The sequence below is a fragment of the Rhincodon typus genome, chromosome 14 (genome assembly GCF_021869965.1).
Source record: "Rhincodon typus isolate 14 chromosome 14, sRhiTyp1.1, whole genome shotgun sequence".
NCBI classification, from domain to species: Eukaryota; Metazoa; Chordata; class Chondrichthyes; order Orectolobiformes; family Rhincodontidae; genus Rhincodon; species Rhincodon typus.
The window spans coordinates 48,054,524-48,067,159 of record NC_063345.1 but is presented as its reverse complement, the minus strand read 5'-3'; the positions used below and the strand labels follow the sequence as shown (position 1 = coordinate 48,067,159).

General features: G+C 38.1%; 1 protein-coding gene across 1 annotated transcript in view; it reads left to right on the top strand.

Annotated features, from left to right (window-relative positions):
- chm (CHM Rab escort protein) overlaps positions 1-1,766 on the top strand; it is an 86,611-nt gene extending 84,845 nt beyond the window's left edge. The window contains exon 15 of the mRNA XM_048605157.1: positions 640-1,766. Coding sequence (XP_048461114.1) covers positions 640-951 — 312 coding nt within the window. The 3' untranslated portion in view covers positions 952-1,766. The remainder of the gene's footprint in view (positions 1-639) is intronic.
- The last annotated feature ends 10,870 nt before the right edge of the window (positions 1,767-12,636 follow it).

Sequence of the window (12,636 nt, the reverse complement as noted above, 5' to 3'; positions counted from 1 at the left end):
AGGTAGTATTATCTCTGTCAGGGAAGTGGGCCTCCGTCCTCAACCGTGAATCTCGGTGCCACCCTCAGAATTCAAGGGCTCTCGGAGTTTGCTCCCGCAGGCCCTTGGAACCTGCTTCAGCTGCTGCCGCTGACCCTTGGAACTCGCTCCCATTACTGTCGCCTGCTTCCTCGGGACAATAACCTTGATTTCTTGGTGAAAGGTGGTATTTGCAAGCTGCTCTTTAGGAAGTGTTGCTTTTTAGATTGAAAGAGACAGGAAGGGAATGAAGTGCTTTCAGACATCAACACTCCACCAGTGCCCTTTCATCTCTCAATGTGTGATTGTATTATGTAAGTGTGAGTAAAATAAGAGATGAAAATTTCTTGATACCTCACTGGTGCCACTTGATCCAAAATGGTCATTTCAGTGCAGCCAGTTTTGTGCATTCCATGTGCAGTTATTTCGGTCAGTTTCCTTTATTGAAACAATTTTTAGTCCATTGTTAAAGTTAAATGATGAACGCTTAATATTGATGGTTTGTTTTCATTATAATTGTAGCAATATTTAAAAGGTTATCGTCCTTTCAGACCAGTAATTATTTTCAGTAAGTGTTCGGATCAATGTTCACAGGGCTTATTTCCTCTTTCTTTTCACTAGGCAGAAGATATCTTTCATCAAATCTGTCCTGGGGAAGAGTTCTGTCCCATGGCTCCAAACCCTGAAGATATTATCTATGATGGTGATGGTGTGCAACCAGAAAGTTCTGGTTTTGGAACTTCTGCAGAATTAGAAGCAGTTCAAGTAAAAGAAAATACAAATCCCAAATCTGATCCCACAGAAGATGGTAACAAGGAAGTGGTAGAATCGTTGGATGTTAGTGAAGCGGACAGACAATCGGAAATGTCCAGCTCTAATGCTCAAGCTTTGAAGTGTAATAATGGGATAGAAATACCAAAGGATACAGAATAATGTATATTAAAATTTCAAAATAATGACCAGTGGTGGTATTTCCAAACTATATTGACGCAAACTGAAAAATGCTGTTAATATCATACAGTGGAATTATAGAGGGCAGCCTTTACACCTTGCGACAGTCCACTAATTGAGGATTCTAGTTCAGGCAATTTTTCGATATCTTACTCAAATAAATGCTGTACTCTGTGCGTAAAGCAGTTATAACAAATGGATCTATTTCCAGCCACCTGCTGCTACTCTTTCCTCTTCACTTCCCCCTTGCCCTGAAAATGGACTAATGTTAAGGCCTATTGACACTAATTAAAAGTAGCCAATTGTGAAGATGGGATTGGGGAAGAATTGCCAAAATAAGCTTTGCTTAAACCACATGGATGTTTAAAGACTATTAAGGTATCTAAAATTAAAGCTACAGCTTGCTTTGCTGGAACCTTTTTATCACAATAATACTATTCCCAAAAAAATGGGCAGAACTCACTCGTGATAAATGATGGAAAATATTTCTTCTGACAAGAAATGTTCAAACCATTCAACATTTTGAAATATTGTTTACTGGAAAAAATATTAAGTGCTAATGTTACGTTATGAATATACTTCAGAAAGCAGGGGCAGGTGCAAACAATTTTCTCAGTGGAAAATCAAATAGGTCTATAATGATATGTGATGGAATAGCAGATGTTTTGCAGATCAAGGTACTATTTTCCATGAGTAATGTGTTCAATATCAAAAACATATACTGTGCAATAACCTGTGAAAATACACCTCATTTAATGGTTATGTAAACAAAAGTGATTAAAATGTTGCAAAAATCATGCCTGTGGTACATTTGTATGCTCTGATGTTATTTCTTTAACAAATTTCTTTTTAAAATTAAAACATGATGTGCTTAATTCCCACTGCTGAATTTATAAAAATTCAGAAGCTAATTGCAACTCTGGCTAATTTCATAATAAGACTATGGAGCAATTCAAGCAGCTAATACAAATAAATGAAGAACGTGTCATATTTGATAAATTGATGGAGAATGTAGTTCCATAAGTAGGCCTTAATTAGAAGTTGTAACTGACCATTTTTATGTTGCTTACTTAAAGGCCATGTGAAATACATTCAAGGTGAATGTTAGGAATTTTGTCACTATTGCTTCATTCCCTTTGTTGCCTTTCTGTTTGACTAACAATTAGCCAGAAGAGAGATGTAAACTAATGAAACTGCATCTTTTCTCTTACCCTCTCTGATTCTATCCAATGAATAAGTATCTGTTACAGAAGCTCAATGTTCCAATCTTATTCCCCAGATAGCCTTTTCACAGAGCTGAGCTCTACTTACGTGACATGAACATTTATATTTGAACTAAACAAGACTCTTTAGACTTTGTAAGCATTGGATATGGTAATTCTATATTATGTATGCTGTAAGTGTTGATTGTGAGAATTTACAGTAAATTTTGGTACTGTTATGCTGCAAGATGGTGCTGTAAATTAAATTCCTCAATCCGACTAGTGGAGGTTTTGTTAACAGCAAGCTATTTTCCAGTTGCAGAACCAAGTATGCACATACTTTCGCACTTTTGCTTTTTCCCCATTTTCCACGCAATTACAAGTAAAATTAAGAGATAGTAAAATGCACTGTAGACACATGAAATTCTGTGGTGGGCAGTGCTTTTCATTAGTGAAACCCTTGTCAGCTGACAATGCTGCAGTGACAGGAGGCTTATAAAAGAGTCTCTTGGTCAAACACCGACTCTGCATCACATCCACAACTTTATAATTCTAACAGCTCCATTTTTGAAGCACTTGAGAAGACACAAATGTTGTTGGTGTTCTTCAAGTCTTAATTTTGTGATTTCCATCTATCTGACTCACTAATATCCTTCAGGAAAGGAAATTTGCCACCCTCACCAGCTCTGGCTAACGAGTGACTCCAGACTGTCAGCAATATGGTTGACTCTGCACTGCCCTCATTGTTGCATCAATTGCTATGAAGTCTCAACAAAGAAATTAAACTGGACCAACAATCCAGCAGAGATTAGGCACCAGAAAGATGACAGCAGAAATACTCCTGTCAATTTTTCAAATTCCTCTTCACTAACATCTGAAGGCTAGTGCCAAATTGGGAGATTTTCCAGAATTTGCCACTCCCCTAGCCAAGCAGTCCCAGTACTGCTATAACACTGGCATCTACCTGACAATGTGGAAAATTGCCCAGATATGTCCTGTACACAAAAATCAGAGCAAACTCAAGCCAACCAATTACTGTCCCATCAGTCTACTCTGTCATCAGTAAAGTGATGGGAAGTGTCATCGACAGTGCTATGAAGCAGCATCTGCTGAGCAATAACCTGTTCAGTGACACCCAGTTTGGGTTCCACCAGGGCCATTCGGCTTCTGACCTCATTACAATCTTGGACCAAACATGGACAAAAGAGCTGCATTCCTGAGGTGAGGTGAGAGTGATAGGCCTTGACATCAAGGCTGCATTCAACTGAGTGTGGCATCAAAACTGGAATCAGCAGGCAAACTTTCCAGTGGTTGGAGTCATACCTGGCACGTGAGAAAATGGTTGTGGTCGTCAGAGGTCAGTAATCACAACCTTCAACTGCTTCATCAATGACCTTTCCTCCATCATAAGGTCAGAAGTAGGGATTTCACTGTACAATGTTCACTACCATTTGTGACTCCTTAGGTATTGAAGCAGTCCATGTTCAAACGCAGCAAGATCTGAACAATATCCATGGTTGGGCTGACAAATGCAAGTAACATACAGGCTACACTAATGCCAGGTAATGACCATCTCCAGTAAGAGACAATCTAACTACTACCCCTTGACATTCAATGGTATTACTATCACTGAATCCCTTACTGTCAACATGCTATAGTCACCGTTGATCAAAAACTCAACTGGACTTGCCACATAAACAGTGACTACAAGAGCAGGTCAGAGACTAGGAATGCTATGGTGAATACCTCATCACCTGCCTCCCCAAAGCCTGTCTATTAGCTACAAGGCACAAATCAGGGGTGTGATGGAATGCTCCTTAACTGCCTGGATGGGTGCAGCTCCAACAGCATTCAAGAACCTCAACACCATCCAGAACAAAGCAGCCCATTTGATTATCACCACATTCACCAACATCCACTCCCTCCTCCACTAACACTCGGTTGTGTGTACTATCTACAAAATGCACTGCAGAATTTCACCAAAGATCCTTAGACAAAACCTTTTGAACACACAGCCACTTCCATCTAGAAGGGCAAGGGCAACAGGTACATGGGAACACTACCAACTGCAAGTTCCCCTCCAAGCCACTGACCATCTTGAATATATATCGCTGTTTGTTCATTGTCACTGGGTCAAAATCCTGAATTCTATTCCTAAGCACATTGTGCATCAACCTATAGCATGTAGACTGCAGCAGTTCAAGAAAGCAGCTCACCACCACTGTCTCAAGGGCAACTAGAGACAGGCAAGAAATGCTGGCCAGCCAGCAAAGACCATATCTGATGATTTTTAAAAAAAGTCCATTTCCTATTTGAAATTATATATCCCTTAATATGTTGGTGTGTACACCATCAATTTCAAAATTATTTAAATGCAGTAATATTTCTGCACCTTTCACATTTTAGAAAAGGTACAGTTTTTACTTCAATTCCATGGCTGCAGTAAGATTTTTGTTTGGCCTAGTATCTCGCTCTGACTTTCAAAATGTGAATTTTAAATCTAAGATCATTTAGGTCAGTTTCTTTCCAATGTGCATTTTGAAAATTGTAAATAAATGAAATCAGCTGTACGTTCAGGTATATCCTCAGGATTTTTATATTCAGTAATATAGGTGGATATTATAATTATTTGAATTATTCATAGCAGTCTCTAATTTGGCATGTAAATAACTTGCACTTCCATATAAGGAAAAATGTCTTGAAAATATTTTTATTAAATTGTCAAATGTTTCTGACTATTATTAGTTTAGTCATATTTGCACTGAACATTTTTTTGAAATGATTGTTTCATGCAGCTGTAGAGATAATCTTCTAATGTGTTTTAAGTTGAAGAGAAATAATCAATTGTCTCTTTAGTGTGCATTTGGGAGAAAAGTAGAACAATCTCAACAAGTGAATAGATATTGTAGTCATCAAAATGTTAGTGTACTATAATAGATTTTGCAACAAAACTGTTGGTAAGTTTATTACAGTTAATTTCCAGGATGCCCTCATCTGGTGTGTTATTTTAAGGTTATCTGCTGAGTGCATTCTGTTCATAGTCAGTAAATTTGAGTGTCTGATGTTCTTTGTAGTAAAGTGTGTTCATGGATGTATGTGAAGGGTGGAATCATCGTTGTAAATGCCAAAGGAAGAAATTTGCTTCAAGATTATCTGATTTGATAATTTAATAAGTATGCATAAATGTTTCCCTTAGAAAACAAAAGGCTATATATAAATGTCTTAACAGTGAAAGAAATCTAATATGACATTCACACGGTTTTGATCAAATATTAGTAAACCAGCCTGCATTTACAAAAGTGGCTTTTTCCCCCCTAATTGGTTATTCTGAACTCAGACTCCAAATGTACTTATTTTGTTTTACCCATTTTATTTTAAAATTTGAGTGCCTGGCTAAACAATGTTCACATCAACAGACAGGTAGATTTGGAAAGACTTTGCTTACGACTATCGTGCATCTTATCCTGACGTGCAATTTTATTTTTTTTTGTGCTTTTGTCATTATAATCGACAGCAGTGGTTATCAACGTTTTTAGTATCGAGGTACACTTCAATGAGATGCACAATTCCATGCACACCCACTTTTTTTTTACTGAATTTGCTCGTAAACATTGCATTTACTTACTTTTCCTTTAGTTACAGCCTTACCAGAGAGGTTTGCATCATTTGTGTACGACAGGCTAAAGAAGAATCAAAAACATTTCAAATCTACTCAAAAAAAACTGGCTGCGGGCATAGACATATTTTTAAAATCTGTTTAACTCCACTATTTGCCAGCTTTTCTCTGCATCTAGGACATTTAGGTAAAGATTAAGAGACAGCTCCTGTCCATGAAAATCAACGTCCTGATAGTTCTCATTGTACTGTCTCTGAATAGTTCTTGCTTTTTAGACTTTGTGTTCAGGTGTTTCATTCACTGAATTAGCAGAAACATCACCTCTTTTGACAAGAAATTTAGAGTCATACAGCACAATAACTGACCCTTTGGTCCAACTTGTCCATGCCGACCAAGTTTCCCAAACTAAACTAGTCCCATTTTCCTGCGTTTGGCCCTTATCCTTCTAAACCTTTCTTATTAATGTGCCTGTTCAAATGTCTTTTAAATGTTGTAACTGCACCTGCATCTACCACTTCATCTGGCATTTCATTCCACGTACAAACCACCCGCTGAGTGAAAACGTTGCTCCTCAGGTCCCTTTTAAATGTTTCTTCTCTCACCTTAAAAATATGCCCCCTACTTTTGAACTCCTGTACATAGAGAAAAGACCTTTTGGTATTCACCTTATCTATACCCTTCATGATTTTATAAACCTCTACAAGGTCATCCCTCAACCTCCTATGCTCCAGTGATAAAAGCCCTAGCCTATCCAGCCTCTCCATATAACTCAAACCCTCTAGCTTTTGCAACAAACTTGTAAATATTTTCTGAACCCTCTCCAATTTAATAATATCTTTCCTATAGCAGGGTGAGTACTCCAAATGTGACCTCACCAACGTCCTGTACAATCTCAACATGACGTCCCAACTCCTATTCTCGATGGTTTGAGCAATGAACGGGAGCATGCTAAATGATTAATGTAAGGTTATATTGATAAGTTTTGCATTGATCTATTTTGTCATAATTTATTCATTACAAGAGTTTTACCAAGCACAAAAGTAGTTCTAAACATTGTTGGAAATGGTTAAAGTTGTAGTGCATGAGTTTAAATACAGCTTACCAACTTTAAATAATGCAAGAGACAGACATTTAGCTCTATCATCAACACTGTGTTACTTCCTGTAGTGGAAAATTTAAATACTTTTACAAAATAACTTATAGAAATAAAGTTGAACATAATTACCCAAATATCTACACTTTATTTCTACACAGCCTGTATTAAGAACCATGTTCTAATTTGCCTACTTTTGTTGACTATTGTACATATTCAGTAGTCAGAAACAATCCAGCGCAAATACCATATTCTATCCTTAAATTGTCAAAAATAATCTAGCTACTACCTATAGGAAACCATCTGTTTCCAGATGGAATCTTCAGTGACAATTCATTTTGAATTTCACCTTTTGATCTAGTACACAAGAACATTGCAAACATTAAATTCCAGTAGCTTTGCCTTTTTTCTTCAACTACTCATTGTTTTTTTCATTCTTACCATAATAGTTACAGTGGCACTCATCCATACCGAGAGATTGTGGCTTCAAGTCCTACACCAGAAACACAAAAACAAAAATCAAGGCAGCTACCCTGGTGAAGTATTGAGGACACACAATCAGAAGTGCTGTCTTTCAGGTGAGATATTAAATGCAAGCTCCATAAGCTATCTCGAGTGGGCCTAAAAGGCTCCATGACAATACTTCAAAGAAGAACAGAGGTGCTAAAATTGCCATGACCGATATTTATAATCCTTAATCAACAACTCTTCCTGAGAGAGTGCTGTGCTCAACAATTGCATTCTATGTTAAATTGCATTCAAGTTATGGACAGACTACATTCAAAAAGTACTTAATTACGTATAAAGCATTTGGACCACCATTTCCACCTTTGTCAGTCTAACTACACCGAATCTCTATTCTGTTTTTCCAGCCAACTCTCTAGTCATTCTTCATATTCTCTAACTCCACAAGCTCAAACCTTAGCTAACTACATTATCAAAAGCCTGTTGACTATCTATATTACATTTTTAAAATTATCCTTTGATGTTCGTATAGTCACGTGATTTGTCAGAACAGGAAAGGGTCAAACTAAGTATTAAAGGAAGAACTACAAAAGCGACGTATGCTACAAACATAGAACTCTGTGATCCTTTCAACAATAAGTTCTCGAAGCCAGGTACAGCATTTGGGAGGTAAAGGTGAAGTTCAGATAGCTTTCCTCTGGAACTAGTGACCCTCAGCTACTCCCATTTACCCTCAACAGGCAGCTTCACCCATTTCTTCTTAGAATCTCTTCTAAGACTTAGATCAGTGGCTTAACCAAGAAGAAATTCCAAAAACATTCACCTTAAATTCATCCAGACAGGCAGGCCAATTCAATGGCCATTCAACAATTGCATGTCCCTTTATGGGGCACGTGCAATTTCTTTGCATCCTGGGGATATGATCCTTAACCGAATGCTTGAGCCTGTGCTTTTCCAAACACTTTGTATAACAAGTGGATTTCCCACATTCTGTACATGCACAGAGCAAAATGTCCACATGCGCAGTATCGGAAGTCAATGCAATGCAGCACTGCTTCCTGAGAATTTAATAGCCCACTTCACAGGTGCTGCACCACACCTGTTGACAACCTCTGATTTGCAGATATGTAACTGAATATTCAAAGCAAGGCATTGACTGCTGCCCTCACAATACACTGGAGATAGCTGAAAACAACAAATTCTGGAGATCGCAGCTGGTCAGACAATACCAATGCAAAGAGAGCAAGCTAACGGTTCCAGTCTAGATGACTCTTCATCAGAGCTGAGGTTCTGATTGCTTGGACATTGAAAGATTTTAGGTGGAGGTCAAATGGCTTGTGTCTTACCTGAATGTTCAAGTTGAAGTATTGGCTGCAAAAACTCTTGTCTTATTTTCTTATCATTGAACCACTAAACCTGCAACACATATTTACTAATGTGTTGCTGAAAAAAGTGCCAATATTGTTGAAAAACTACTAGACCTCACAGAATGGGGGATAGGAAGAACTACAGATGCTGGGAGTCAGAGACAACACAGTGTGCAGCTGTAGGAACACAGCAGGTCAGGCAGCATCAGAGGAGCAGGAAAGTTGACGTTTCGGATCAGGACCCTTCTTCAGAAAAGGAGGCCCGACTCGAAACGTCAACTTTCCTGCTCCTCTGTTGCTGCCTGACCTGTTGTGTTCCTCCAGCTCCACACTGTGAGGCCTCACAGAATAATTGGTTGATAGGGTTGAGGGATGCAATGTTATCACTGGACAAGTGAGATTCCAGGCTGAAATCTGGCTAGATCAATTATAATTTGTTTTTCCTTTTTGGTTTTAACAAGAAGGTTCGTCACTGAAACACAAAACACAATACTGTGGATTTGACTTTAACAAGAAAACAGAAGCTTATTGTGCAAAAGAAATAACGATAAAATAGAATGAACCAAGCTATTTACATATAACACAACTTTAAAAATTTGAAACACCATTAAAATATAATCTTGACAGCATGCTTTTACAGTACTCAAAACCCCTTCTCTATCCCACATTTACAGTTATGAGAATCTGACCAGGATGTTGCCTGGTATGGACGGCGCTAGCTATGAAGAGAGGTTGAGTAGATTAGGATTATTTACATTAGAAAGACAGAGGTTGAAGGGGGATCCCTCAAAATCATGAGAGGTATAGACAGGGTGGATAGCAAGAAGTTTTTACCCAGAGTGGGTGACTCACTTACTAGGGGTCACGATTTCAAGGTGAGAGGGGAAAAGTTTAAGGGAGATATGCATGGAAAGTTCTTTACGCAGAGGGTGGTGGGTGCCTGGAACGCATTGCCAGCGGAGGTGGTAGAGGCGGGCACAATAGCATCATTTAAGATGTATCTTAATGCACTTTCTGCACAAACCCACGTTCTCACCATCCTTTAGGACAAGAACGTTCTTGTGAATTCCTCATTTGATTTCTTGGTGACTCACATTAATGGTCTCTAGCTTTCTTCTTGTCCATAAGTGGATACACTTAGTGCCTACTATATAAAAACCTTTCATAATTTCAAAGATCTCTGTTAAGTGCCCCTCACTTAACCCGTTCCAAGAGAATAGAAATTTTGCCTGTTCATGCTTTTCTGCTAGATTATAACTTCACAGTTATAACTTCATACTTGTAAATCTATTTTGCATCTTCTCAAGTGTCTTTAAGTCCTTTGTATTATGTATAGTAATAAGTGTGGAATTCCATACACTTAATTAAGAATTTAAAAAAAATCAGGTAAAGTCTTTTCATTAAATGGTCCTTTTTTTTGTCTGAATTTTCCTTTGAAATCATCAAATCCCTTCAGTGTGGAAGCAGGCTATTTGGGTCATTGAGTCCACACTGACCCTCCAAAGAGCATCCAAAAATATGTTGAAATCTGAAGCAATTAAACACTAGAGGCTAAAACATGCAACTTAAAGGACTAAAAGATAAAGGTGGGGAAAGATTGAGCTTCTTCAGGGAACTGGTATATATAGCCATTGATCTAATTGGATGAGGCAAGCCAATCAGTGGGGAGTTGAATAAAAAGAGGCTACTTGTATTGATCGAGGAAAACCAGAATGATTTTTTTAAAAAAATAAAACCTATAGAAGTTAAGTCTAAGCAAAAAATCTTTTTCTCATGTTCTCACAGGAGTTCTTACATTGACATGTAGATAGCAGTGATCACGAGGAGAATGTGCATTTGGGAATAAAGGAGAAAAGACAAATTTACCTATTACCGTAATTTGCAGCATCCTGTAGTCAAATGTCTCTGTGAGACTCTAAGGCTAATAATTTTGCTTAAGGTATGGATTGAGGTCAAGATAGCTACATGATCGAGACATCTAACTATAAGGTTGCACTGATCTCTACAAGAGAGGCTGCAGTGATTTCATTCAAACTACCTCTGATCTAGTGATGAGCTGATTAAGATGGTTTGTATAACTTGAATGAGTAAGTTTCATTATTTGAAGGCAACAGAAGTGTGAAGCCTTACCTTACTTCCTAAATAAAACAACTGCAAAGAGTAAGACATTTTAAGGATAATATTGTTCCTGAATACCCTTTAAACAAAATTTGTTTGGTTATACTGGAAAATTATTTGTTGTATCTACAACTAGAGCAATATAAATATGGCATAAATTTCCAAAGTGAAGCCACAGATTCCAAAGTAGCTATAACTTAATTAATTCCAGGAACCTGCTCAAAGTGGCACTGGAGTGCTATTTGATGCTGCAGGATCCTGAATTATTCTATTTCTATCAGAGTTTCTCCTTTCAGAGTCATTACAGTGTGCCATTTGATGTGTGTAGTTGGGTGACATTAATCCATGATGCGTGACTTTGTTTCAATTAGCCTCGCTATATAAAGACATAAAGCATTCATTTGTTAGTATCACCAGTAGTAATTAGGTTTTAGAATCAATTGCTAATATTATATCAGATACAGCTTTTTCAGTAACTAGCATAGAACTTCCTCATCTTCACGGTAAAATAGCTACTTGACCTCTCTTACGCTATTGGAGCATTATTCCATAATACAGAAGTGCCTCATACAAGTTCACTTTGTATGATTGCTGTGTTTGTAATCACTCTTACCATTTTTCTCTATGCTTCTCCATATTACAATTACTGAAATTTCCTAAATAAAAGCTCTATCTTCCATGATATTTTGATGAGATTCACAGAATCCCAGAATCGTTACATTGCAGAAGGAGGCCATTAAGCTCATCATGACTGCTTCAGCACTCCGAAATGAGTATTCAATTTTCAAATTCTCTTGCCTTGTCCCTGTAATCTTGCACATTGTTCCTTTTTTAAGTAGTAGTCTAATTCCCTTTTGAATGCATTGCTGGACTCTGAAGCCGTGCATTCCTTAACTACTCACTGTGAGCAAATGCTTTTGTCGTGTCGCCTTTGCTTCATTTGCAAATTAATTTAAATCTGTGCCTTGTTGATGTTTTCATGAGTTGTAACAGTTTCTTCCTATCTGCTCTGTCCCAGACTCCTCAAGATCTTGAATATCTGTCAGATCTCCTCCCAACCTTTTCTCGTCCAAAGAAAACAGCCCTAACTTCGCCAATATCTCTTCACAACATAAGTTCTTTATCTCCTGAACCATTTGTATAAATCATTTTTGCACCCTATTTCATTCCTTCACAAAATTCCGAAAGTGTGGCACCCAGAACTGTATACAGTACTCCTGATGTTAAATCAGTGTCTGGTACGAGTTCAATATAACCTATGAAATAACTCCACAGCTGCTGGTTCCCTGTTACCAAGTCACCCTTTATTTACAAGTGCATAGTACTTGACACTGGTCTGGCTTCCTCAGAGCCAGCTCTCAGAGTGAACAGAACCTCTGACACTCCTGTTTGTATCTGTTGGTCATGGCTCCCTGATTGGGGCTGTTAACCTGGTCCAATCAGGGAACTCATAAGTCACTACAACCTCCTTACTTCGTTTTATTCATTCATTGGATATGGGCATTGCTGGCTGGGCCAGCATTTATTGCCTATCCATAATTTCTCTCGAGAAGTTAGTGGTAGGAGTAGAAGATAACTACCTTCCTGAACTACGTGGTCTATGTGGTATAGGTAGACCCACAATGCTATTAGGGAGGGAGTTCCAGGATTTTGACTCAGCGACATTGAAGGAGCAGTGAAATATTTCCAAGTCAGGATGGTGAGTGGCTTAGAGGAGAACTTTCAGATAGTGGTATTCCCATGTGTCTTCTGCCCTTGTCCTTCTAGATATAGTGGTCATGGGTTTGAAAGGAGCCTTGGTGAATT